This window comes from Drosophila rhopaloa, unplaced genomic scaffold, assembly GCF_018152115.1.
Source record: "Drosophila rhopaloa isolate 14029-0021.01 unplaced genomic scaffold, ASM1815211v1 contig_167, whole genome shotgun sequence".
NCBI classification, from domain to species: domain Eukaryota; kingdom Metazoa; phylum Arthropoda; class Insecta; order Diptera; family Drosophilidae; genus Drosophila; species Drosophila rhopaloa.
This window is the reverse complement of record NW_025335047.1, coordinates 10192309-10220261: the sequence shown is the minus strand read 5'-3', so window position 1 is coordinate 10220261 and position 27953 is coordinate 10192309. Positions and strand designations below refer to the sequence as shown.

Here is a 27953-nt window from a genome sequence, read left to right as displayed (position 1 = left end):
CTTATTATATAAAATACACGTTAGTTTCAAAAGCTTTAGGTATTTAAAAAAATTGAATTAAGTCTATAAAGATTGGGATGAGGGAAGATATAAGCTTGGGTCAAAACAAAAATACAGATTAGTTATGGCATAAACAAATATTTCCTTTGTGAAGACGGTTTAATGACTGCATAATACATAAACGTCACAATCACTTTTACTCTCCTTCATAAAAATGGACTTTGCCACTTTCTTAATTATCGTAACTATTAGTGTTGGAACTAATAAACAACTTCATGATGTGGCCTTGGGCCACGCAATGTTGTCAAAACAACTAAAATGATAGGCAGACGGATATTGTTCATGTCCTGACTGACATCCTCGTCAATTGCCAGCGACAACTGGGCTAAGCACTCATAAAGTGCCAAAATAAAATGAACTTGACTTTGAGTTTGGAGGTTAGTGTTTGGCCGTTTTGATGAGGTAGCACTGCGACACGAATGTCACTAATTTTATTGAGTTTGCGAGATATAGAGGTGGAGGACGATGATCTAGGAGCTCTCGGGGTAGGCGGTGGCTATCAGGCGCATGCCATTCCAGTTCCATCCAAAGGAGACAATCGTGGCAGAGGCATGGCCCAGCTGGATGTGGCAAGGTTCCTTCTCCACCGTGGTCAGAAAGCAGGCGGTGTACAGGCTCATATCCAGCTCAGGTGAGGTGCCAACAAAGAAGCCATTTACTGGTTTCTTTAAGTTGTGGAACGTTTGTCGCAGGCTCAGCACCATTTGGTTGTGCTGAAAGTTTATTATTAGAGTTAAGCATATGAATTCTTTTGAGGAAAACAGAAAGACCCACCTTTCCCATTTCCGTATGGCTTAACCATCCCTTGTAGTCCACATTGCCACGCTGCTCCTGATCTGCAAAGTATAGCCAATTATGCAGGCCCAGGACCTTCTGGTCTCGGATCTCGGCCATAAACACGTGCTCAAAGCTGGAGCTGCCCACGATGCCACGACCTCTGGAGTATGGAGTGAACCACAGCTCTTGAAGGAGACGCAACTGATCGTCATACTCGATGCTCACGATGTCTAGAGAGGATCGAGGAGCTTGTTAGATTTGTTATAGCAAATTGCAATCTTTAACTGGCTTACCCTTCTTTACCAGATATCGCATGGTGAGCTTCATCACCCGCGTGTTCATCACAGCCCTGAGGAAATCGTGCTGCTCCTGCAAGTGCTCGGAAATTGGTTGCTCGGCCACGGAAGTATCCAACTCATAGTTGTCGAAGAGTCGCATGAGTAGGGCGGTGGTGGAGTTGGCATCCCTCGCCAGCAAATCCTGGTGTAGTTCAAAGAGACTGGAAATAATAGTTTAAGAAATATGCTGGTTAATAAAAATTTACATTGAGCTTCAACTGAGAAAACGAATAAAATGTTGGCAGAATGAGTAAAAGCTATTTTTACCTCTAATAAATTTACTTACTTTCTGCATTATAGATTCAGAAATTACTTTTAAGCCTAAATTCATTTGGGTGACACAATATACAATATATATTTTAAGCAAAGGAAAATAATCATACAAAATGTGATAATGTATTCATTTCACAGGTAATTGCTATTTTTCACTCTAGTAATCAAACGACTAATTTTGTCTAAAAATCCCACGAATTAATTCAAAATGAATAATTATGGGTACATTTCTGGGTACTCACTTCTTAGGGGCTCGGTCATCGTGGGCACCGGAAGTGGTCTTCCCCTGGAGATTCACCTTGTACAGGTACGGACTGACCTCTGTCTCCTCCGCGTAGAGGTTTTTGGAGAGGGTCAAGACGTCGTCGGGCGTTCGGGGCAGCGGCTTGCTGTGGAAGTACTCTAAGAGAACAACTAGTGACCATTCTCTTAAGGAAGAGCGCCAAATGAGCCCACTCACCGTAGAAGTGCCAACTCAAGATGCCAATAGTGATCAGTAGGCCGACGATTACAAATCTCTTGAGCTTCTGGCATTTGACGCTGTCGATGTTGCTGCTGGTGTTTGTTTGCTGCTGCACTGCGTCCATTATGATATAATTATCTTATAACGATTATTCAAACATTTGTTTTTGCCCCTTTGTTTGTGCCTCTCTATTAACGCTGTTTGTCTTTGGCCGAATCTTTTGCGTTGATCGCGTTTTATTTGCTCATTCCGACCGACTGCCTCTGAGCCTAAAAAGCCACTGAGTGCGATTGTTCCAGTGCTGATCCGCATGCTCACATGCTGAATACATGAGTAGTTTTGGGGCAACTTGAGTTGGATAAAATGGTGTATTTTGGGTATTCTGGCTCTCTTGGGAATCATCTGTTGTCAGCAGCTTTTTGTTTGCCCAGGGGCGGATTTGGTGGGCCCCGTTTGCTAAACGGAAATATCGTACATATGGCGACCTTTATTAGGGTGTTTTGCAGAAAAGCGGTCAACTAAAGTATTCATTCGTTAACGCAATTAGTATTTTTGTTTAGGTTTTAATGACTAAAACTTTTGAAAAAAACTTTGATTATGTATCTTTATTAAACTTTGGGTTAGCCAGTTTAAGTTATAATAAAATGTGCGCTAGTAATAATTTTATATTTCTAGTTGCTTGTATCTTTAATAACAATAATGATTGTTGGGTCCAAAACATTTAATAGGCTTCCCTATAAAAGAACATATGGCTGCCAAGCTGAAAAGTTCTTACTACTTAAATAATTCCCAACAACGTGACTGAAATCAGTCAGTGGGGAGCTCTTAAACAAATAATTTAATAACGCAATTAGCAATTTGTTTGTTTCACCAAATATCGCGTCATTTGTATTGCCGTCTCGACTGCAATATAATTACACCCAATTCGGGTCTAAACCATAGTGTGTATCGCAAAAAACCTTCAACAGGAAACTGTGACGTGATTAGAAAAAAATTAACAAATAAATTGTGAGCAAAATATTGTATGATTACACACTTGAAAATTAAAAATTTTTTTATCCATGACGTCGCATTTTATAGCCGCAACATGTTATATTTTTATTATCTAGACTGCAGTATAATTACACCCAAATTGGATATAAATAATATTTTGACACCAAAAAAAGGTTGAGAGGTGATAAGAACCATATGCAATATCTACAATTTAACCCAAAATCAATTGTAATTACTTATTTAATACTTTTGCGACTACCACACGCAAAATGTAGATTAAAAGTAAACTTATCTAAGAAAACTAATAGTTTGTCACGAACAAATAATAATTGGCACCAAAAAGAAATTGGTTTGCAAATTATTTATTTACTTCGACCACCAATTTTTTGACATTCGAAATATCCAGAAAAATAACTCTTATTACGTTTTGATAGTTTGTATTTGTATTTAATAGCAGGAAGTGGAATGAATGAATCTTCTAATATATTAACTAATTAAACATAATTTTTCTAATTTTTTTATTTTTTAAATTTATAAGTGAAACTGGAATGGCGCAGCAATCACTTTGAATATTAAATTAAAAAGGTCCAAATAAGTAAAATACGTTAAATTATAATATTGTATTTTCGTTGGAAGATCAAACTTATGTTTTAATCGGAAATCATGTTAATAATTAAACTTAGAATTGATCTGCTAAGCCTTTAAATAGATATTGCTTTACTTTGCAGAAGGAACTAACATAAACAGTTTGAAGTAAATGAATCTATCCACCGAATTCTAAAGCTCCGAATAGCTTCAGGCACCGAAGCGCGTTTTCCATTGATTAGAGTGTTAATTATGTTATGCCTAAAATATCATCCAACACTCTCACGCAATATTGACCCCATCTTAGGAAATAGGGAACAAGTCAACGACGACTTAAGAACGCCCCTCACCTCTCGACTTGCTTCGGTCTCTGGCTGATAGTGAACGATGTTTTTCAGTTCGGGCTATTGTTGCTCGGCCATCTTTTATAAAGCCCAGGCTGGTCGGAAATTTTGTTCAGTTCGAATTTTAACAGCGTCGTGAGCAGTTGCTCGGCATTTAATATAAATTGTGAGTGTTAATTGTAATCTAGTGATCTATCGTAAATATAAATGCAAATATTTCCAATTGAGTTGACTTCCTAAATTGCCTTTGCTTGCGATACCCATTCATATGAGAGTATAACAAACAATCTGAGTGTGATATTTGAATGGAACTTATTCTGTACAAAAAACATTGACATTGTTTGTTTGTTTGTTTGCGGCCTCTTGGTTCAAGGGGCTCATTAGGTATAAGCTGCAGTATTTTATTCAGTTAGTGATAGTGAGTAGGTTTTTTTAAAAATAGCGCAGCGATTATACAATTGATAAGGTAAGGCCCACTTGTTTGGCGGAATTAACAATTAACAACATAGGGCAGCAGATCATTTTTTTTTGATAAGAATATATATATGTATGATTTGTTAATGTGGAAGAACCAAATTAATTTTTTGTGATAAGGGCAATAACAGCCCTTAATTTTAAAGTACCAACAAATTTTTATAATGATAATTTAAAAAAGGGATAACCACATTATTTATTAAATTGCAATATAAATAAGTATGAAAATAATGAAAGTTTATAGTTTACTTTTAAATATGAATTATGTGTCAATGAATATACTTATGATAATTTTATTAATGTGTTGAAAATAATATCAAAGAAGTACTTCCTAACTTGTTTGACATAGGTCTTAAAAGTATATACTTAAAATTTGAAAAGCCTATTTTTTATTTATATTTAAAGAAAGCCTTTTCCCAACGGCTTTTGCTCTTCCATAATCTCGGAAGGTCCACAGGTGGGTCACCGGGTTTTGTTTGTTTTAGGCGTGTTAGTTAGTGGGGTGGAGTCCCATTGACACTTATTATGTGATGTGATGCCTTATCGGTAGACTGCCTAAAAGATTGCTTTAGGCCTGACTGAAATTTCAATTGTTTGGGCAGGTGGCTCAACTCAAACCCCTTCAACTACGCCCTTGTGCCAGCTCTCGCTCTCTCTAACGGGTAGCTTTTGCTCCACAAGGTTTTGGCGGGCTCCCTCTCGCGAATCTTTGCCGGCAGAGAGTGTCGAATTGGTGAATTCGCTCCGCCGACGGCCCCACAATTTGCCGCGCTCAGTTTTCAACCTGAACGCAACGTGTGCGGTTCTTTCAAATCCCCAATTCGCATTCTACGGTCCGGTCTTCGGTTTTCAACGGCACACAAAAACCAATCAAGTTCGCCAATAAAAAATAGTAAACAAATACAGCAGAAGCGGGAATAAAATATATACATATATGTAAAAAAAAAAACTAGAAAGAGGCAACAATTGAATGATAGTGGAACGCTAGCGGAATTATGAAAGAATTGGGTGAATAAAAGCAAACGGCAAAAGAACTGTAAATACGCGCTATCTTCCTCATCGAAAGCGCTCAACAGGCAACAGCTGATTAAAACGCTCTTTCTGTGCGTTTTTACTTTGTACACATATTTACATATATTTAAATTTGGTTTTGGGTTCGTTGGATTTTTGCATTGCCAGCCATAAAAGAGCCGCACAGCAGCGGACTTGGAATTTATGGATTTATGTGGTGTCCTTGCAAACAAGTGTCGCCTCCGGCAGCAGCAGATTGTTATTGTTGTTTTTTGTGATTACCATTAGTTGTTGTTGTTGTTGTGGCAGTCATTATCCTTTATGCCCGTGATGAGCACATGAAAAAGTGTGCATCTGTGTGTTTGAGTAGCGGCTGTGTGTGTGTGTGTAAGCCAGGCCATTTATGGCTTTAACGACAATTTAAAAGGATTTAAAAGAGATAAGGATTCATTTAAAGCAATAGCTTTTTAAATCTTTATTAATCTTTTTTATCAATTACTTTATGCAATTAATGCATTGATCTGTATATTTTATTTTGAATAAACTAAAACAAACTTTTCACTTAAAAAAACTGGTAATTTATATATAAATTATTAATAAAACCATCATTGCTTTATAAGTGAAATTCTTTGAAATATTTACAAAATGATGTACTTCCAAATTATTATATTATATTATCAATAAATTCTTAAATATCAAATTTAAGTATTTCGTTCCACCTTTCTTATTAATACCAATAAAAATACATTATTAAAGTATACACTTTGGAATTATTTTGTACGAATTATTATTATTATTACGAATTTATTTAGCAAAACCCATGAACTTTCAGAGCCTTTGAAAATTGTTTTAAAGTTGTTATAAACCAGGCCATATTTGAAGAGTTCACAGCACTTCACATCTGCCACTTGGCAACCGACAGAATGTTGTTTTTGAGTTCTATAAAATAAATTCTCATACCGAGTGGCAAAAAGAGACAGGGACAGAATTGCAACCAAATCCATGGCGACACTTGAGTGGCAGCATCACAAAACAAATATACACGTACACTCGTACGAACACAGTCCTGTGGCAGGCACTTTGGCAACACCTGACCTGCCTCACATGCCCCTCCGCTTGTGCCTGTACCACCCACCTCCCTCCATCATCCTTCCCTGCCCCCCCTACTCTGGGCTGGCTGTCTAGTAGCTGTCCATCAAGTTTGCCTTAATTTAATTAAGCGCTCAATGTCCTTACTGGCAACACTCTCTCACTCGCACACACAATAGCAGAAAAACACCGAAAAAAATCATAAAAGTGAATAATAATCAAACAGGATATTTACAAATATTGGAAACGATTAACAATCACTTATTAACAATATTCATTTTAACAATAACAGTAACAGTTAACATAATATTTTAATCAAATATCTTCTTCAAATCTAAATATTTTTATTGGGAAATTTAAATTTAGAAACAATAAAGATTATGATGTTTTTCAGAATTAGAGGTAAATTTTAATTTTAAATAACTTGCTTAAATTATGGTGTAAAATACTTCAGGGTCTCTGAGTAAATCTTTTAAAAATAAACTTAAACCATTTTCAAATTAATATTTTTGAATAATCATAAAAAGCTTCTCAAAAAGATTAAGTACTTATGATAAGTATACAGAAAAAACATCGAGTTTTCCCTTAGTGCAGAGACACAAGGCAACGCTTGATTTGTTGCTGCCTTTTTTCACTCTTGACTGCAGCCGACACTCACACTCGCGCACACACACCAGTGCCCACCACTTATACACTTACAGGCCCAGACTTGAACCGCAAAAGCCACAGGCCATTTTGGCATGAAGGATATTACAAAACGCACACAGACGCGCACATCCTGGCGCGAAGCCAGTGTTCTGGTGCTCCCCGAAGGGGTCTTGTAGACAAGGTTACTGCGAGATGGCAAATTTTTTATAGTGGATCTTTGCCTGCACGCCCCCTCTAAACCGCCCACTCTATCCACATCCCTCCGCCTCCCCCTTTTTCCAGCAAAAAGCAACAATAACATGGCGGCCACCTGCTGCGGCTGCACTTGAGTCCACTTTTCCATTTTTTTCTGCCTGTTTATTTCCCTGCCCGCCCTTGTACCATATCTATTTCGTTTGTCTGTCAGTTCTTGAATTTTTAATAAACTTTTGTATTTACTTCTTTTCAAATATTTTCCTTTGGCATGACTGCTGTTTTTGCTTTTCCCTCGGAAAAATGCCTTTGTCGAAAAGAAAAAGGAGAAAAGTCAGCCAAAGTAAGCTAAATACTTTATTTATTATTCATCAAATTCCGTTTGCTAAATGAGAATTTTCCTGTGGACTCATAAATATTTATGTATGTATGATGTGTGGTTTGCATGGAAATTTGTTTTTCTTCTGCTTGATTTGTATGTCACAAAAATATTTGCTTAACGTAACGTAAATAATTTTAATTTGTTGCGGAATTCTATTATTTTATTTAATTTCTCGACATAATCATTATTTCGCATTTTTGAGCGCTCTTGCTGTTTACATTTCCGCTTTTTGAACAGAGAATTCTCCCACACTCTCTCATTTTCCACAGTTCTTAGTGGAACACAGGGGGTATGATAATTTTTGTAGGCGAAAGCCAGCCACAAAGCATGGGGGTTCGGGGGTCAACTCGGGGCAGGTCGAGGGCAGGGGTAGGGTCAGCTAATGAACTCGAGAGCAGGCCACGCTGCCTGGGAGGTGATTAGAGATGGCCAAATATTACATAAGCCGATATGTAGTCCCAATCATGGTAAAATAGACTTTGATACTATCAAAAAAGAGATTTTTTTATTTTAAGCTGCATTTTATTTTATAATTGTAGAACTAATAATTATATACTTAGGTCTAAAAACAAATTTGGCCTTGTACATTTAAGCCACCACGAAGAGTGATTTAAAATCAAAACCCCATTTTAAAATATTGATTGTTCTGGGATTTTTCACAGAACACTTTTAGCCCATTTCTATTAATTTTCAATCAATTTTAACCAACTTACCTTTTTCACGATGTCATCTCTACAACATGGAGATGTTAAAAAATGTATGAGCAAGTGGGTTTGGGGGAGGCGATGTATTGGGCTTTTGCTTCGGCTTAACTGACAGACGTTAATTTGAGCTTGGATATAATCATGATGATGATGTTATTTTTGTTTTTGTTGCTCGACGGCGAAGGCATTGACTTTTAGCACGTGCTGTGCTCATTTTTATATGAGCCACTGTTTGTTGTTTTGATTTTGCTTTTGCCGGGAACGTTGAGACGCATTGTAAAACTGTCAATTTTAATTAGTGCGCAAAAGAACGGCCACAACAAATTGAATAAATTCTATTTACCCTCAACACTTTCAGCTTAAAAGCCACATCGATAGGGCCAAACGCTAAAAAAGAGTTGGAAAGTAAAAGCTGACAAAAACGGAGCATAAACATGAACAGCGATGAGGTGCAACTGATTAAGAAGACCTGGGAAATCCCTGTGGCAACACCCACAGATTCTGGAGCGGCGATACTGTCGGAGTTCTTTGCCCGCTATCCGTCCAACTTGGAGAAGTTCCCCTTCCGTGATGTTCCAGTGGAGGAGTTAGCCGTGAGTCAATTAAAATTCAAGCTTAAGTTGGTTAGAGTAACACGGTATATTTGGTTTCAGGAAAATGCTCGTTTCCGAGCGCATGCCGGCAGGATCATCCGAGTCTTTGACGAGTCAATCAAGGTTCTGGGGCAGGATGGCGATCTGGAGAAGCTGGACGAGATCTGGACTAAGGTGGCCGTCAGTCATATTCCGCGGACCATTACCAAGGAGTCTTATAATGTAAGTCAAGCGCAAAAGTATGCAGACTCTAAATTATAAAACATTTTAAAATCGTGTCCATCGTTTTTGAATGAGTTTATTAAATTTTAAATTTCCTTATTCATTTGACAGCAATTGAAAGGCGTTATCCTGGAGGTGCTGACCGCTGCCTGCAGTCTAGACGAAAGTCAAGCGGCCACGTGGGCCAAGCTGGTGGACCACGTCTATGGCATCATCTTCAAAGCGATCGACGATGACGGCAACGCCAAGTAGAGGAGGCACCTGCAGCAGATGCAACCGATTCCGAGGATGCACCTAATGCCGGCGGTGGCACTTGCAACACATGCACAGCTTATGTAGTTCTAAGTAATTGATAAATGTTAGCTATTCTCGTTTTGTAATAATGAATGCGAATGTCCAAAGCGAACACACACAGTGGAAATCAATGTATGCGTAGAGCTACTCACACACGCGCACTCCCCACACACACACCCGCACTTGCATTGCTCTGTAAAGCTTTAACCCATTGTCAGCCTTAAGCACTTGATAACAAAGGAATAAATGAAATCAACAGAGGAGAAATAAGAAAGCTTATAAATAAAATCCAGTTCGAAATCATATGGCATTTTATATTATTTCATAAAACATTTTATTTTTATTTGTTTGCAAAATTTTGTTAATAAAAAACATAAATATATGATATATATATGACCTCAATAAAAAGTCAAACAGTAATTCATATAAAATATTTGAAGAGGTTATAATCAATTCAAAGCATACAAAGATTTTTTTAGCATATATATTTTAAAACTTTTAAAATTTGTAGGCAGCTATAGTTGCAACAAGAGCTCATCTACTTAGCAAATGCGTATCCCATCGGCCTCGCTCTGTAAATCCGCATAAAATCATAATTATAATAATTGTCCGCTCACTCAAAACTAGGACAACGCAAAAAGCATTTAGGCACACTTCAAAACCATTTCCGCACACTATTTTCCGCTGCCGCAACACACACTATAAGTTGGCCAAACAATTGCAAACATCGTTCAGCTGCGGTGGAAATGCTATTAATTTTGTTGGATATAAAAGCATATAAGGATAGTGTGGGATAAACATGGTAAACGCGGAAAAGCTGTTTATGTTTTAGCCGAAACACGAGTCTGGGCAAACAATGGCGGCGTATGAGCAATGCAGGCATGGTGACATTGCGTATACGCCATGATAGCACTTGCAAAACATGAAATAGCAAAAGGTTAAGAAAATTTAATTTTATTAGAATAATTTATATTAATCATTCGCACACCTTTAAGAAGCGCTAATTGGGGGCGTTTCTTGCCCGAGATTTCCGCGCAATCAGCCAATTGACTTTGGCTGGGCAGATAACAGAGCCCACTGACCCAACAGCCGCTAACAGCTGTTATCACACTGTCTTCTTATCATTGGTGAAATGTTCGGAACATTGGTGAAATGTTCCACCAAAACGCCTTCGACGAGCTTTTCCATAGTTTGGACAATAATGAAGAACAAAAAAAAACAAAGCGAACAGTTTGCCAAAGCGACCGCGAATTTCAGTTCAATTCCGGCAACGCGCGCGCATCGAAGTGAGCAAGAAATTCTTTTTCTGACGGACATAAATCTTTCGCGATATATTTGGTGATATTTTTTTGATTTTCTTTTCACGCGGCTAAGTGACTGTGTGTTTTCGTTTTGTACAAACTAATGTCGGAAAATTGTCTGCCGTCAACTATATAAATATAAATGTGAAAACGTTGGGAAATCTAATTGCCCGATCTCTTAAACCCATGCATAGTTGTTAAACTAACTAAAAACAAACTGCAATAGAAAAATTTGTGAAAATAAATGTTAGGTATTTGAAATATTTTAAGGAAAGGAAAAGGTGAGCTGGAAAATCAGATTTTCATCTTTGTACCTTGTCAAAAGCATTCCGAACATTCATTGTCAAGTCTTTTTAAGCTCTTACTCAACATGTTAGAGGACACGGACTGCTACTTCGGATTAGACACGCCCACCAGCAATATTTCATGCAAATTCACATTCTCACACTCACCACCTTTTCCCCTTTCTTCTTGTGATGATAAAAGCAAATGATTGCAAAACAACATTTGGCTCCAGGGTAAATATCGCAAAGTTCCATTTCCCCTTAGTTGCGAAATTAAAATAAAATACCTCAATGTAAATTCCCATCATGTTGTGGGAATAGACAAAGTATCTTGCCAATAAGGAAGAGGAAAAAGGCACAGTTGACTTTGTAGCACACATTGAAGTCTGTTATTATTGAATTTGCATAAATCATTGAAGCGGATTCTTTTTAGCTTCGCTGGATAGAGACTTTTGCACCAGCATTAAATTGAATTTGATGCCTGGGGCATTCAAACTAAACTTTGTGGGTAGAGCGAAGGAAACTATAAATTTCAGATTTTCAAGTTTTGCAATTCTTAAGAATTTAAAATTTGTCAACAATGGAATGGGCTTTAAGCGACGAATTAAATCTCATTGTTACGTGTTGTTACCCAATTTTCTTCAAGATATTCAAATTTTGAGCACAGAAAAAAACGTTATGGTCGGCAATATTTTATTTCTTTATTGCCCCTTGGTAACTTTCCTTCTAAGAATATTTCACTAAATCAAAAATAAGTCTTTTCTGTTACGGTCTGTGGCGTAAAAATATCAATTATCCAGTTCTCTTTTCACCGCCCATTTTTGTGACTGGCAGTATCCTTCTGCTGTCGCCATTGTCATATATTTTGAGCACTATTTGCCAAACACCCCATGCTGCGATGCTGTGAAAAAGGCAACACTTAGTTGGTCAAACACAGCACTGTGCATACATACATACTACATAATGCTGCTGAGGGCAGGGCAAAAATTGTGGTCACACCTCCGTCTGACATATGTGCATTTGCTATAGCCATGTGATAGCGCAAATATTCCTTAATCAATTGGTAAGCCAACACCCTAACAAATATTAACATGTTTTTGTAAAAGGGTAAGGCTAGCCAAATATACCAAACTTTCCCCGCCCAAATGGTTTTGGCTTAAGCGATTGTTTTCCGCCAAGAAGAGAACAAGTTTTCGTTTGTCTCCAAATTGTTTCGACGATATGTGGTAAGAAGAAAAGTTTTTTTAAGTCAAATAAGTTGCTCAGTTATTTGAGACAGAGAGAATCATGTGAATATGCCAAGTTTCAGTTTTTCTCTTTAACATTTCAAACTTTTTAAAAATAGTCGCATAAGACCCCCATGGCGTCATATTGCAGCCGGCTTTTAAGCACACTCAAAATTAATTAAATTCATTAAAGCACCGATTTAATTACAGTTCATTTGGCTGCAGGCTGTGGACTGAAAACGATGCATCAAGGAATTTAACACGCGGGCCATAAAGGCCACCACATGTTCGTTTTGTGGCTGCTGTGGATGTTCCCACATTACTTAGGGAATCCCAGCTCAAAAGTTGACGGGGTCAGTCTTTGAAGCTTAATTATCTGTCATGTATAGACAACAAAAGTAGGGTTAAAGCCAAAGGTAAAACACTCAGATTTCTTGGAATTTTGCTTTAATTAACATTAGCCGTGCTCTTTTAACGTACTTCTTTGTCTAAATTTAATTAAATTTATGACAGCATTAAAAATTCATAAATAATATATATTTAGCATGGCCAAAGCCCTTTGAATTAGCTGATGACAAATGGACATTTAAGTTTCATGCAAATGGAGGAGATCTAAAACCGATTTATATTTTCGAGTTTAAAACCGAGGCTATGGGGTGATATTAAAATGGGGTTGGCAACTGATGTCCATATGGATTCGCGCGCGTTTCTGAATATCGTGTATTAATTTCTGTTTATTATGGACTTTTCCGTAATCTTATCGAGCAGGCAGACGGTAGAAAAGCGGCTTGATTGCGCGTTAAAAATAAACAAACGCCTATAAATAGACGGAAAAGGCCCAATCGTAGACGGTTTGTCTTCCGACGGCGGCCACGGTTCATTTCCATTCTATTGTCAAGCCTGTTTGGCAAAGGTTATATATTCGCAATAAAAAAACCGATACACTGATTGATATTGAACATAAAAGTTTTGAAGTAGCTTAGATTGAAGTGCGACAACTAATAGAGTGCTTGAATCGATGTGTAAACTTATATGGGTTTATATTTGTACTTAATGGCATTGAGTAACTGTATTTATAAATAGAAATTGCATTTTGTGAAAGGGTAAGCAAAATAAAATTACGTAGTTCACATATGTTTGAAAAAGCTGGAAAATATATCTGCCAAATCCATCTTTTGTAATTGTCAGTTTTTGTCGTGCACTAATTTTATTAGGTGTTTCTGTAAGAAAAAAAAGTTAATTTAATTAAATTATTTTGTTACCGAGTATTTAAAAGAAGTTTTGGATTGTTTCATTCAAATAATACAATTTCAATTGCATTTCATTAACTTTGTTGTTTCAAATTCAATTCAATTATTGCGGTTCTGTTTCTGATTTCGAGAAATAGAATCGATTTAAATTGGCACAGTTTCCTACATAAGCTTGGAAACTTTTTTCCATTGTTATTATACCATAAACCTTCACAATCCAGCGAACTTTTTGACATTATTTGTAGGAGTGCAGACGCGCACTTATTTTTGCTATTTCTTCCACTTGGCTAACTCGACCCTGGCTCAAGTTGTCTTTAAGAAATGCTTTCGAAAGCTTTAGCTACTCCTTTACTTTTTAGAGAAACAATTTTTAAATTGAAAGACTTGCCTTCTTTAATAAAGGAATATTCATATTTGATGTTAAAATCCTTTTCGTATTTACAATGTATACATTTTAAAATTTATAATGATGCATTTTCTTTGTCAACAAGTTTGTTTTACGGCTCACAGTTACAGCAGGCATGCAAAACCCAAAATCACATCGATTTAGACTTGTTTGCTTTGCTCGTTGAGTGCTTGATAAAACAGAAACGAAAAGCATGAATAAAAGTACGGCAACACGACCGATGTCCATGTGTGTCTGAGTGCGGGGCTTAACACGCTCGACGGGCTTACGGCCAGGCTCCGGGCCAAAAGCAAAATGGTCAGAAGCAAAACGGCCAAAGGCACGGTGAGTTACAAAAAAGAGTTCGCCGGTGCTCCGAGGTCCGGACATGATTGATTCGCCCGGCGGTTTGGTGGTGACTTTTGGGCGGGGCGATCTTAATCAGTCAGTGCTCAGCACTCGCCCGCTAAAAATAAACTGACATTCGGCTGAAGACTGGGCCTGAAACTGATAAGACCGTCGATGATGTCCATGCCAATTTGTTAATAAATTTATTTTGATTCGGTCGGTAGCTGCCGAGCGTATACGCAATGAAAATATTTACTTGGTTTCTATTTCTGGCCTTCTATCAATGCAAATAGTGTGCTTCAGTATGATTGATGTTGGCACATTGGCAACCGGCCTGCGCGGTTCGCAAATGAAATTAGGCTCCTTCGATCCACCGATCGCTGATATCGATGGCAGGCACATGACCCACAGAGTCTTCATATCTCGCTGGCATTTGGCATTCTATTTTCTGGATTGTCATCGGTCGAGTGATGAATTCTTATTAATTGCCGACAGCTCCGATTGCCCGCAAATGTTCGATTGGAGTTTCGGGCTGTTTGCCAAGCGATTGGCCCGGCGGCTTCCCCGTTCCATCATCATCATCATCAGGTCGCTCGCATTCGGTCGGGGTTTTCCACGCACAATCGAAGTCGAACAATCGGCGTATACGCAATCTCAAGTTCAGCCTACACAGGGGGCTTTATCGGAAAAGAGATAAAATGTTCTTGTCTGGCCCCGAAGGAGATAAAATGTTTCTGGTGGTCTCTTAAATATATCCCATATCGTTTATTAAAAAAAAAAAATAATTTTACCCTCAGAACGACTCGTATATACTTTCCTATTTTGTATAATAAATAATGGAATTTGTAAAGTGCACTTACAATAATAGTTTGCAATTATTGTTAAGTAAATTATACAACACGTTAAACTGTTTATTATCAATCCGTTTAAAAATGTTTAATGCCGACCCTTGACTTCAGTATTTAGCCCAATTCAAAAATAACGAAAGATCTGACTTAAGTACCTCAGTGTTAGTCCAAAGTTCATTCCATGGGTAGCTCTTAGCGATCAGCATTTGTCCCAAACCGCATGACTAACTGAAACAACTCGCTCTGATACTTAACAATCATAAGTTCTGCGCTTGTCATGATTAGATTAGAAATCGTCGAACGTTTAACTAGACATGGCAGCATGTTGACTACCATTTGACACGTTTTTGTGTTGATGTTGCTTGTTTTTCGGTTATTTTGCCACCTTGATGACGTCTCAATAGATTACAGGCCAAATCGGTTGTGACGCCAAGCTTTTAAAGCGTTCAAGTGGCCAATTTGTGGGAGATTTCCATGAAAATTCCACTGGGCACCCTTCATTCCAACCTTATCACTGGCCCCATGCAATTCACAACAATTCCAGGGAAATCGCCATAAACAACAGGTTCCATGCTCACTATCTACTGCATCAGCTTCGATGGAAATTGAGCCAATTATTGGGCACCAGGAGCACTGAGTCAACACCTACGGACCATAAAACACCAACCATCCACCCAGAAATGCTTGTCAAAATAATGTTGTTAAGGTGTTTTTTTTTTTGGTGGGGATCGTAAATAATAATGTATACGCTGCATTCGAATTTGTTGTTTACTTTGGAGTCAGTGCGAAGTCACACTTGCAGTTCAATGAAAGATAAAGTTTGTTATTTCCTTACTATCATTGAATTCCGTATCTAATTGAGACAGTGATAGCCGGAAAGAAAAATACAAAAATTTACGACTGACAAAGACTTTGATTTATACGACTTGGGATCTTCAGGTTTGATAAAAGTGGAAATCGTTTAATAATTGATTTGGGAAAACAAGTTTTTACAAAAACGCGATAAGCTAAATATTGGTTAATTAACGAAGATAGGGGATTAATAGCTTGAATGTTAGAAAGCTCAAGGAACAGTTTCCGTTAAGTTGACAAAATAGTTGTTTAAGGCCAAATCAATGTTTAACCATTTTTTCAAAATATATTTCAAAAATGCGTAATTCACCACATTGACCTAAAAACATTAAACGTAAACGATTAAATAAATACATTTGAAACTTTATCCTTTGAACATACTCGAACTTTTGTTACATTATAGCACCCAAGCATTAAGTCATTAAAGCACGAGCTCATTTTATTTCGTGGCTTGGCTCTTTTCGCCCCAAAGGACATTCCATTAAAACTTCAATAAATTATGTATTCGCAAAGAGCCATGGAGCTGCTAATGACTTCAATCACTTGATTTGCACCACTCGCAGGAGGAGCACTTCGACGGCGACAACCGAGCAACAGCAGCATGCAGCGACCAAACATCGGCCCAATTATGCACGCAATCAAGGCAACTTAATTACCCCAGAGTTCTTCGGTAAATACAGACACAGAATTCGATAGAGACAGCAATCGCTGATTAGTCTAATAGAGAGCTGTGACTATGCAAATTAGTGAAACCAATTCAGGGAGACGAGTTGGTAAACAAAATGACACAGACACTGGGACTGGCGAATCACTCGATTTGATTGAAGTACCAGTGCCGAGAGCAATCGTAAACAGTATTCAAATTAGCAGATCCGACAAACTGGTCCTAATGTTTCTCCTGCTCCTCCTGTTTGGCCTTATTCTTGGCCCAAAGGACTGCCAGGCCAAATGTCGCGAGGAACCAGCCCGGGATTGCGAGGCAATTTGCGATGCGAGTGGCAGGAACTGCTCGATCCGGGCTTTGGTCCTGCTGCCCGACGACAACATGTACCAGGCCTCCCTGCCGCGGGTCCTGCCCATCCTGAAAGTGGCGGAGCAGCAGATCCGGGCCAAGGCCCTGATACCGCCGCACATCGATTTCGAGTGGCTGGCCCACGACACCAAGTGCGACGCCTCGCTGGGCGTGATCAAGGCCATGGACGGCATCATCAAGCAGTGCGCCCAGGTGATCTTCGGCCCCGTCTGCGATTACTCCTTGGGTAAGTCCATTTAATTCGCAACCGTAATTTGTAACCATTTAATAAATTTATTGGTTTATTTCATAGATAATTAATTTTTTTAAGTATTCACAACTTTTGGAGGATAAAGTAAAACTTTTAAGTATAAGAACAAATTACGTATATGAAGAAAGGTAACATATATTGTCTTTTAAAAATGTTCAAACAAAATGAGAAGCAAATCGTATCAATTCTTATTATTAAATATTATTAATAAATACTTGTTATTATATTTAGTCGTATTTTCAAAGGCTTTTTATATTGTAGATTATGTATTGAGTTTAAATAGGATTTAAATTCAATGATATAAGGTTTTTATGTTCTTTAAATAACAGGATTTTAAATAAATAATCTTTAATCATTTCCAGCTGCTGTCAGCCGGATAACCAAGTATTTTAATAGCCAGGGCACTCCACTGATTTCGGTCGGTGGATCTACCTACGACTTTGAACAGAAGAAAACGGACTGCAACGACGAGTTCTATATGTTGTTGCGCACGGGAATGCTCAGTTTCGAGACCATATCCGAGCTAACCATAAACGTGATGAAGCGGTGAGTGCCATTGAAGTGATATCCAAAGCCCTGTCGGCTTATCGAGCTCTCTTGCAGCCACAACTGGTCGCATTCCATCTTCTACTACGAGCGGGACGGCCAAAGGAGTGTGGCCGGAATGCACACCTGCTTCCTCATGATGAAATCCTTGGGAAAACAAATGCGTAACGAGAACATGACATTCGCCCAGTTTCCACTTGAGCCAAACTTGACAAATCGGTCGGAGGAAATGCGCCGAGAAATTGGCAATAAACATGCAAGTGAGTGCCATTACAGAGGGTTTTCCTGTTAACTGGAAATGGTGGCTGTTAACAGAGTAGTTTCACCAACGCTTTAGCCGAGACGACAACCGCTCAGTATGCGAACGGACGAAACTTTGCTAATATAGCTTTCGTAGTGGCCTCCATGGCGTATGCTTAATGTTTTTGAATTGGGGGAAATAGGTTTTTTTTTATATTTTATGCCAAGCTTAAAGACTTACGTAAATCCAAATTTACAACCAATTGATATTAATAAGTTAGTGAGAATAAATATATTTTTTATTATTTTAAACTAAATGACAGTTTGCAAAAATAAATTTTACATCCCAAGCTATAATATGACTATACATTGCTTTGGAAAAATTTTAAGTTCGAAATTGCTAAACATAAAATATTCATTGGTCATAAAAGTCAATCAATTTCCTTAAATTACAAATCACATCTCGCTCGGTGCTAAACATAAACAAACCTCTGCACACCACCCAAACCCTGCGAAAGCTTTGTGACCATGCCACGTGCAGCAGCATGCCCCATCAGCTGCTTGTTGGCCAAAAATGCCGGTTGCACAGATCCGAATGTTCGACTTCGAAACGAGGACGACCACCAAAACCACTCGGGCCGTGGCGAAAAGGCGCCAGAAGCCGGTGATAAACCGTCAAGTGAACAACAGCAAAGGCGGACGACGCAAGCGGAAACGGAAATCGACAAATATAGTGAAAGTGACGCGAAACTAATGGAAATTAAAGTGCAAAGTGAATGTAATGATTGATTGATTTATGGAACAATACAAATCAAAATACAGCGAGCGGAATTAAAATAAATTATAAGAGCAATTTAATGAATAATTTGATGTACATGGCACGAAAAGCGTAGGGGTCGCATGACAGGCCAAAGATGTACTATTTGATAAATGATAAACAACTCTGTGAACAATAGGGAAACAGAGCCAGCAGATGGGAATTTTCCCTTCCTTTAAAGTTCCGTAATGCCAAATAATAATTTATATCCCAGCATTTACTGATTATAGATATCTTGACACCTTCACACTTAAAGAAACATAAACTGAATAATAACAACAATGTGTAAATATAATTTTATTGATAATTAAGCTTTTCATTAAGGTCAAAATCGGTTTAGAATAAAAAGGGCGTAATCACAAGCTGATTAAAGTTAACTTTAATATTTCTAAAGAAACCAAGTTTTATTGGGCAAGTAAAGAAACACGTAAGCACCCACCTATAAATTAATTATCATAAATCATTTTGTATAAAATGTCCCAGCCATGATATATTGTGGCTAAACAAAGGCTTCCCTTTAAAACAAAAGATTCTTGGCTTATTCGCTCATTGTCATGCAGTGAACGCGTCCTTTTTGGCGGCTCTTGGCTCTTGAATGCTTTCGGCTTGGCAATTGGCAGTTGGCACATGCCAGAAAACCCAGCTGCTGCCAAGATATAACAAGCACAGTCTGTGGAAATAACAATTAAAATGTTTGCTGGTTGTAAAGGCTAAAGAGAACCACTCTCTAAGGACCTAACTCATCTCACATTAACCCGGTCGTCAATCAATCTTCACTATCTTTGTTATAAAACTAGTTATAAACTGTACAAATTTGAACACTCGAAGGAGCAAATCCCAGCAGAAACTTTGCTTTTATAGCTGCCATTTTTATTGTTAATCCTGCCAGCACAGAGGACTCTTCCGTCCCAACGAAACAAAATGTGACTAACTTAGTTGGTAGAACAGGAGAAAGCGAGTCATAAATTTGCATATGTTGGTAGTTGTTCTCAACGGTAGAAAGTACCACCGGCGATTAATGTGGCAATTTCGGGGCAATTTATTTTGGAAGCAACATAAATTAAACACTTTTACATTGCTGGCCAACAAAATCTTCGCTATGTTTATGAAATTTCCATTATCCCTTAGCAAGGAAAAATTCCCCTCAAAATCTAAGCAAAACACCAAAACAAAGCACATTTTTGAGCAGCAGTATGGCTAGTACATTTTTGTAAGCTTTCGCCAAATTTCGTACATTTCGCAAGCAGGAAATGAAAACATAGTGGGAGTGTAAACTTGATGGGGATTTGTGTGGATTGGCAGGCACCCGGAAAATTTTGATTGCCATTCTCGGGGCGGGGAGTCCCCGTCTCAAGGTGCACAATTCGGATCCAAACGGATCCAAGCTCTAAATGCAAATGGGGCTCTGAGTGGGTGCGATTGGATGGCAGCTAAGTGCATTTGCAATTAGCCATGACACGACCGAATGAGCTCAAATAACAGGCCAAACAAAATCAAATCAGGATATAATCGATTTGAAATGGAAATCTATTACGCATGGATTTCGGTAAACCGTGTTTTAATCAAAAAACACACTTCCCCGTATAAGCTATTCAAATTACACGTTCCTAATTAGAAATTTCATAGCTTAAAAGCTGAACATTTTGCCTATTTTTATGTGATTTTACGTGTGACTTGTAGCTGGATTAAAAACTTTTTGTTTCTGTTGCAAGTTGTTCGACATTTTTGGCCTTACGCTTTATGCACACACGTGCACGGCACTCAGCCACAAAAAGTTGAGTACATGTGCGGCTAACCAACACGCAGACAGCCTCACACCTTTTCAGCCGTCCTCACGTGTTGCCAGCAGTTGGTCTAAAAGCCAAAACCTGTTAACAGGTAACAACATTTGAGTGGTAAAATGGTGAATTATGGGAATGCGAAAGCGGCCCAGATTAATAGGGATTTGCTTAGCCTCAACAATCAGTCTAGCCTTGAGCACTCGTATTACCAACTTTTGCAGACTTCTGACACACAACTTTTGCCCAAGTTGTCAGCGTGGTTTGTAGGAAAAACAATTAGTCAAGCAACATTTTCCACTCTGCTGAAATGAAATCCTTGAAAGAGATGATGAAAAGTAGAAAACGCACCAGCTGCAAAACAGTTTTCAGGACATTATTAATAACTTATTCAGATTTTTTCAAAATCAGGATTCAAAAGTGGTTACGATTATTTCGGTACCTGCTCAAAATATAAGCATAATAAAAAGTTTAGGCTTCAATTTATTTGTTTTAAAAATTGCTTTAAATTATAAAAATAAAAATCAGCAATATTTAAAAACTATTTATTTTCATTTTCGTACAAAATATTATTATTCAAGTCTCTAATAACAGTAAAATTCCTTTATTGTTCCCAATAAACCCAAGACAACTTTATCGTAAATATCGTAAGCTGCTTACAGGCAACTGAGAGGCTCAAGCTGTCGGAAAAACATAAGTGAGCAACTTAAAAAGAATGTTGAAGAAAAGAAAAGTCAAAAGAGAAAAACGTTCAACAAAGTGTAAAACAAATGTTTGCACATAAGACATATGAAAGGAAATTGAAGGAAAGAAAGAATAAACCTTGTCACGGCATTTGTTCACAAACCACCTCCGAAAGAAATATATGTGGTAATGTGCCGTGCGAAACCTTAACGACTTTGGGCCAGATTGTGAGTTAAGCATGTCATTTGCAACATTACTTAGCCACAGCTGAAAAAGTTAATTCTCACGAAAATTATACAAAGAAAGCCAATAAAATTGGTTGATGTATTCAAAGAGGACCTACATAATTAATACAAACTTAGATTTTAATTGAAAATAGTATGTAAAAAACCAAATTGGAATTTTGATTTTAAAAATTTGCCCAAACATGTAAATATAATATTACAAGCTCATTTGTAATTTTTAGAACAACAATTCTACAATTATGGCAAACTAAGGTCAATAACAGTAAGTTTCATACTGAGTTTGGTTTTGACAAAGAGATTCAAATTGTACTCCTTTTCATAAATTGTTTTCGATTTTCTATTTGCTTTGAACACAAGGAAGAATCAGAGAAAATCTTTTCAGAGGCGCTTTGAAGACATTAAATAAATAAATATGTATTTTTCTGTTGCTGATGGCGCCTTTTGGCTGTATATCTTCTTGATAACTTCTTGTGTACTTTGGGCTGGCAATAAATACAAAATCGAGCCAGCGGCAACAAAAATAATGCCAAAAAAAGCAAGCAATTTCAAAACGTTTCCTTTGGAGCCTTTAGTATATTGGCAAAAGTTCAGCTTTTCATCGATTTCCCACATACTCAAATGGGTGGTGACCAACAAATTTATCCTTTATAAAAAGGGGAATGTATGCAATTCAATGTGCCGCTGCAGAAAACAACCAAACATTTAGTTTTTGTCCGCACTTTGCTGCACTTGTAATGTTTTTAAATAAATTTCATTTACAGCCGCCTGAGCCAGATAGCGCAAAACAGAATGCAACGAAAACTTTAGTGTTATGACTGCGACGTCCATTCGTTTGTTGTTGACATTCTTGCTCAGCAACTTTATGTTCAGTACTCTATCTGGTGGTTCACCCAAAAACAAATTGATACCGAGCATGTGCCAAAGGGATAAAAAATTAATGAAATAGTTTTTATAAAATATTTAATACTTAAAAGTATAATGCAAAAAATAACATTTTAATATTTCTTTGTACTTATTTATTAAATTATTGTGTAATATTATATGAGATCTCAGCAAGTTCTAACCCTTTTTTAATAAAGAGCACAATAAGCATGAATAAATCAAAAGCGGTGCGAAAATATCAGTAAATGGCGCGTACGATGCAATTAATTTAGCATGAGCTGTGGTTTCGAGGAATGCGAAGGAAAAAATGGTGGAAAAAGCTTAAATGTTGTCTGCTAATGTGTCATGGGTAAACACATTTCCCATTTCCACTACACGCTCTCCATTTCCCTGTTCATGTGCTCCTTTGACAAATGAAAACTGCACTGAGCTGTAAATAAACGAAAAGAGTTGCGTGTCACGTACCAAGAATTTTCTGTTTGTCCGCTGTGCAATTTGTCGATTGTTTTTGTTCGAGATTACGCATACGCCGCATTGGTTGCGTTCGAAGCTAGGGTAATTGAATCAAAAATTGTGATGGAAATAATTGAAGGGGAGGTCATAGATTAGGGGTTTCTTCAATCGTTATATTTCATTACATTTTCACATCTAATAGTGATAGCGTAATTAATTTGTCTATCCTAATAATATAGTTGCAAGCCCATGTTTAACTAGAATATATTCATTTTATTTATAAGACAACACAATGATTAGAAAAAATAGATTTTTAATTTTATTTTATTAAATAAATTAATTATTATATATGTATATGATACATTTTTAATTTTGTATTTTAATATATAAAGTAAAACTTTAGGAAAAGAGCATATTTTTTCGTAAGGCACTGTAGCTTGCAACCAAGTTTCATTAGTTAATAGACCCGCCCCTTAAACGAGTAGCACAAACACATTTACCTGGGACAAATGCTCCTATTTTTATTTTGTTTCCCTGTCACTAGACAAATATGAAAATTGCCATCCTGGCCGTGCAATTAAGTAAAATAACAAGCTTTCGATTTTAGGTCTGCACCACCCTCCTGTGGCGCTTGTTAACCCTATTTAGTTTCCGTTCCGCTTGCTCTTTTGTTTTGTTTACCAGCTGTGCGCTTTCGTCGTTAGTCGCTGTTGGCCTGTGAGCCACTGGCTCCGGCCTGGTGTCCCATTGAAGCTGTCTGTCGGTGCTTTATGCACTCTTCACCCATCCCATCCCACCAGACCGACAGACGATCGTTAACGTAGGACACAGGGCCCGGAAGTCGGGTCATCGGGTTAGCAGGCGCGGCGGGGCACTCATGCATGAAAAAACGTGGCCACAACTTGACGTTGGCCGTAAAAGCCATTTCGCTGCGATTGTGTTTGCCTGGGTTGGGTCAAAAATTAGTCAAGTTTGCAAATGGCTTACCAAAGAAAATTGTTACACCATAAAAAAGATTAAGCTAATATTCAATAAGAAGTTTAAATTAATTCATTTCTGACCATTCCCATTACTATCCTAGCGTAGCAATCAAAACAAATATAACATAACAAATAATCGAAAAATGGCTTTCCAGAAAAGTGTCCAAGCACAGCACTTCAAAGCTTATAACTTTTCTTAAACATATCACTTTTAAATAATTGATGCCTCCCCTTTTCAAATTTTAAAGTGTCATAAACATCTGTGTTCAAATCTTGGTTTCTATTTTAGGGTCGATTTTTCGTCATTTTTATAGTGAAACCCTTTTCCAAATTTTCGAAAATAGCTTTGCAGCTTTGTGTCCAAGAAACTGCACTTCTAAGCTCATAACTTTTCTTACAGAACTCCGATTTCAAAGTGGCAAACTTCCAAATGATCGTGGTTTAATTGTCTAAAAATCTGTATTTCCAACTTGGTTTGTATTTTTGGGGTCGATTTTTCGTCATTTTAATCATGTTTCCCCTTTCCAAATTTGCGAAGAATGTCTTTGCAGAAAAGTGACTTAAAACCTGCACTTCCAAGCCCATAACTTTTCTTACAGACATCCGATTCCAAAGTGGCATTCCTCTAAATGATTATGGTTTAATTCTCTAAAAAACTGCGTACTCAACTTCGTTTGTAATTTGGGGTCGATTTTCCGTCATTTTAATGATGTTACCCCTTTCCAAATTTTCGAAAAATGGCTTTGCAGAAAAGAGACCTAAAACCTGCACTTCTAAGCCCATAACTTTTCTTGCAGACATCCTATTCCAAAGTGGCATACTTCAAATCTTGGTTTCTATTTTTGGGTCCAAATTTTCGAAAAATAACTTTGCAGAAATGTGTCCAAAAAACTGCACTTCTAAGCTTTTCTTACAGAACTCAGATTTCAAAGTGGCATACCTTTAAATAATTTTCAGTATCCAAAAGTCTAAGTAATCCTTTCATCCGATGTCTTTTTATACCCTTGCAGAGGGTATTATAATTTTGGTCAAAAGTGTGCAACGCAGTGAAGGAGACATCTCCGACCCTATAAAGTATATATATTCTTGATCAGGATCACCTCCTGAGTTGATATAGCCATGTCCGTCTGTCCGTCTGTCCGTCTGTCCGTCTGTCCGTCTGTCCGTCTGTCCGTCTGTCCGTCTGTCTGTCCGTCTGTCTGTTTCTACGCGAACTAGTCTCTCAGTTTTAAAGATATCGAATTCAAACTTTGCACACACCCTTCTTTCCTTTGCACGCAGTATATAAGTCGGAACGGCCGGGATCGGCCGGCTATATCCTATAGCTGCCATATAACTGATTGATCGGAAATGCCATAACTTTGGTGTTTGTCAAGTTAGGAAGTTGGGATTTTCTATGGGTTTTATATTTGGCCACTCAATCCGACATACCAAATTTCATAAGGATCGGCCGACTATATCCTATAGCTGCCATATAACTGATTGATCGGAAATGCCATAACTTTGGTGTTTGTAAAGTTAGGAAGTTGGGATTTTCTATGGGTGTTATATTTGGCCAGCCAATCCGACCTACCAAATTTTATAAGGATCGGCCGACTATATCCTATAGCTGCCATATAACTGAACGATTGGAAATGCCATAACTTTGGTATTTTTAAAGTTAGGAAGTTGGGATTTTTATGAGTATTAAGAATGCATCATATGAATAATTTTGGAGAATATAATTTACAGAGTATTCTGCAAGGGTATATCAACTTCGGCTCCGCCCGAAGTTAGCTTTCCTTTCTTGTTTAAAAATCAAACTCTTGGATTTTTATACCCTTGCAGAGGGTATTATAATTTTGGTCAAAAGTGTGCAACGCAGTGAAGGAGACATCTCCGACCCTATAAAGTATATATATTCTTGATCAGGATCACCTCCTGAGTTGATATAGCCATGTCCGTCTGTCCGTCTGTCCGTCTGTCTGTCCGTCTGTCTGTCCGTCTGTCTGTCCGTCTGTCTGTTTCTACGCGAACTAGTCTCTCAGTTTTAAAGATATCGAATTGAAACTTTGCACACACCCTTCTTTCCTTTGCACGCAGTATATAGTCGGAACGGCCGGGATCGGCCGACTATATCCTATAGCTGCCATATAACTGATTGATCGGAAATGCCATAACTTTGGTGTTTGTAAAGTTAGGAAGTTTTAATTTTCTACGGGTTTTATATTTGACCAATCAATCCGACCTACCAAATTTCATAAGGATCGGCCGACTATATCTTATAGCTGCCATATAACTTATTGATCGGAAGTGCCATAACTTTGGTGTTTGTAAAGTTAGGAAGTTAGGATTTTCTATGGGTTTTATATTTGGCCAATCAATCCGACCTACCAAATTTCATAAGGATCGGCCGACTATATCCTATAGCCGCCATATAACTGATTGATCGGAAATGCCATAACTTTGGTGTTTGTTAAGTTAGGAAGTTGGGATTTTCTATGGGTTTTATTTTTGGCCAATCAATCCGACCTACCAAACTTCATAAGGATCGGCCGACTATATCCTATAGCTGCCATATAACTGAACTATTGGAAATGCCATAACTTTGGTGTTTTTAAAGTTAGAAAGTTGGGATTTTTTATGAGTATTAAGAATGCATCATATGAATAATTTTGGAGAATATAATTTACAGAGTATTCTGCAAGGGTATATAAACTTCGGCTCCGCCCGAAGTTAGCTTTCCTTTCTTGTTTAATTATGATGTAATTTTATTTGCCTTATTTTTCTATTTTCCGGACCCTTACGTACTCCTTTGAGAAAAGGAATGCAAATTATTTTTTAATTGCCCTGTTTGGCCGCAGATGTCTTACCGCTTTCCCTCGCATTTCTTGTCTGTCTTCTCACAGTTTCCATTTTCCTTGGAAACCATAGAAAATGATTTCATGACCACTTCATTACTTTTGGCGAGCCAAGCCAAACTCAATTAACATGCCAGTCATGACCGCAATCTTTCCAGCCCCTCGTTTGTTTAAAGACTTTAAATCTCTTCCTCGTTTGCTGTATTTGTATAGTCGGATTGTTTACGAATTGCATCGGCTGCAACTTATCACCGCTCAGAAACTCTCTACTCCAAAGCCACTGTCTGAGTCTGGCTTTGAGTGTCTGCGGTTCGTTGTGAGCTCGAAATTTATATGCCACTTAAATGAATTTTTCTACCCGAAGTGCCATGAAATGCGTTGTATTTCCGCTTCCATTCTTCACGGCCGCTCGTTTTCCCATTTTCCGCTTGCTTCCTTGTTGTTTTGCCTTTATTTACTTGGCTTTGGCGTCAGCTTGCAGTCCCCAACCAGTCGTATTCTATAAAAGCACAAAAAACAGCAAGGATCAAAATAATAAGGCCTGAAACATCAAGCTTAAGAAAAAACTAGATTTTTATTTTTTGTTTCATTTTTGTACTTATATTAATCCTCTTATATCAAACCGATAAAGCATTAACTTTTAAAACCCCTTTCGTCAATAAAACAGTATTAAAACATCTTTAAAAAGCAAAATTTGGTTGAGATACCTGAAACATCAAATTTAAGAAAAAATTACATTTTAATTAAAGTGTTTCTAAATATTCATTTTTCATTTTCATATTTCATTTCACCTATCATGAATAAAATCAATAAAACAGTATTAAACCTCTTTAAAAAGTAAAATTTGGTTGACATACCAAACACACAGGACACTTATTAACGATATTTATAAAGCCATCATTATTTTCAGATCAAGTGATTAATAGATAAAGGAAAAATAAAGCCATTTATTTTAAAATATTCTCTTATCCCGATTTGCAAATCTTTTACTATTATTTCACACACAGCTGTAGGGACAGGGGGGAAATCTTACAGTGCCCCTGCAAGTATGCAATAAAACTGCGTTCAATGTAATTTATTATTTCGGGGGCCACCTTCTCCCCCCCTCCATTGCTTGGTCATGGGGCCAACAGTCTGGTTAAACTCAACTTAAATTCTGAAACGCTAAAGTGCTTTCCATTTAGCACCTTTCATCCTTACCTCCTTTTTTTATATTTTTATGTCACAATTTTGGTGATAACTTTTCGACGGATTTTTGCACCATTTCAC

The 27953-nt window shown here is 37.6% G+C and overlaps 3 protein-coding genes across 6 annotated transcripts in view; 2 read left to right on the top strand and 1 right to left on the bottom strand.

Moving 5' to 3' along the window:
• Positions 1-63: 63 nt before the first annotated feature.
• On the bottom strand, positions 64-2173 carry LOC108037385 (poly(U)-specific endoribonuclease homolog). The gene is made up of 5 exons (XM_017113945.2): positions 1909-2173; positions 1691-1850; positions 1131-1336; positions 835-1067; positions 64-773 (listed from the first exon to the last, which is right to left on the bottom strand). The coding sequence occupies exons 1-5, from the start codon at positions 2033-2035 to the stop codon at positions 531-533; spliced, it is 969 nt and encodes a 322-aa protein (XP_016969434.2). The 5' UTR covers positions 2036-2173; the 3' UTR covers positions 64-530.
• A 1776-nt stretch (positions 2174-3949) lies between these two features.
• Positions 3950-9745, top strand: LOC108037448 (globin CTT-VI). Of its 3 annotated transcripts, none has more exons than XM_017114007.2 (4): positions 3950-3999; positions 8692-8926; positions 8987-9148; positions 9260-9745. In XM_017114007.2, the coding sequence occupies exons 2-4, from the start codon at positions 8768-8770 to the stop codon at positions 9398-9400; spliced, it is 462 nt and encodes a 153-aa protein (XP_016969496.1). In that variant the 5' UTR covers positions 3950-3999; positions 8692-8767; the 3' UTR covers positions 9401-9745. The 3 variants fall into 3 exon arrangements, with proteins under 3 accessions (XP_016969496.1, XP_016969505.1, XP_016969515.1); XM_017114016.2 differs by lacking the exon at positions 3950-3999 and adding an exon at positions 5087-5315; XM_017114026.2 differs by lacking the exon at positions 3950-3999 and adding an exon at positions 5394-5410.
• An 851-nt stretch (positions 9746-10596) lies between these two features.
• LOC108037255 (atrial natriuretic peptide receptor 1) overlaps positions 10597-27953 on the top strand; it is a 43546-nt gene continuing 26189 nt past the window's right edge. The window contains exons 1-4 of one of the 2 annotated variants that reach the window (XM_017113826.2): positions 10597-11024; positions 16500-17195; positions 17582-17765; positions 17823-18025. In XM_017113826.2, the coding sequence (XP_016969315.2) occupies positions 16673-17195; positions 17582-17765; positions 17823-18025 (910 nt within the window). In that variant the 5' untranslated portion in view covers positions 10597-11024; positions 16500-16672. The remainder of the gene's footprint in view (positions 11025-16499; positions 17196-17581; positions 17766-17822; positions 18026-27953) is intronic. The other variant, XM_044458781.1, reaches the window with a different exon arrangement.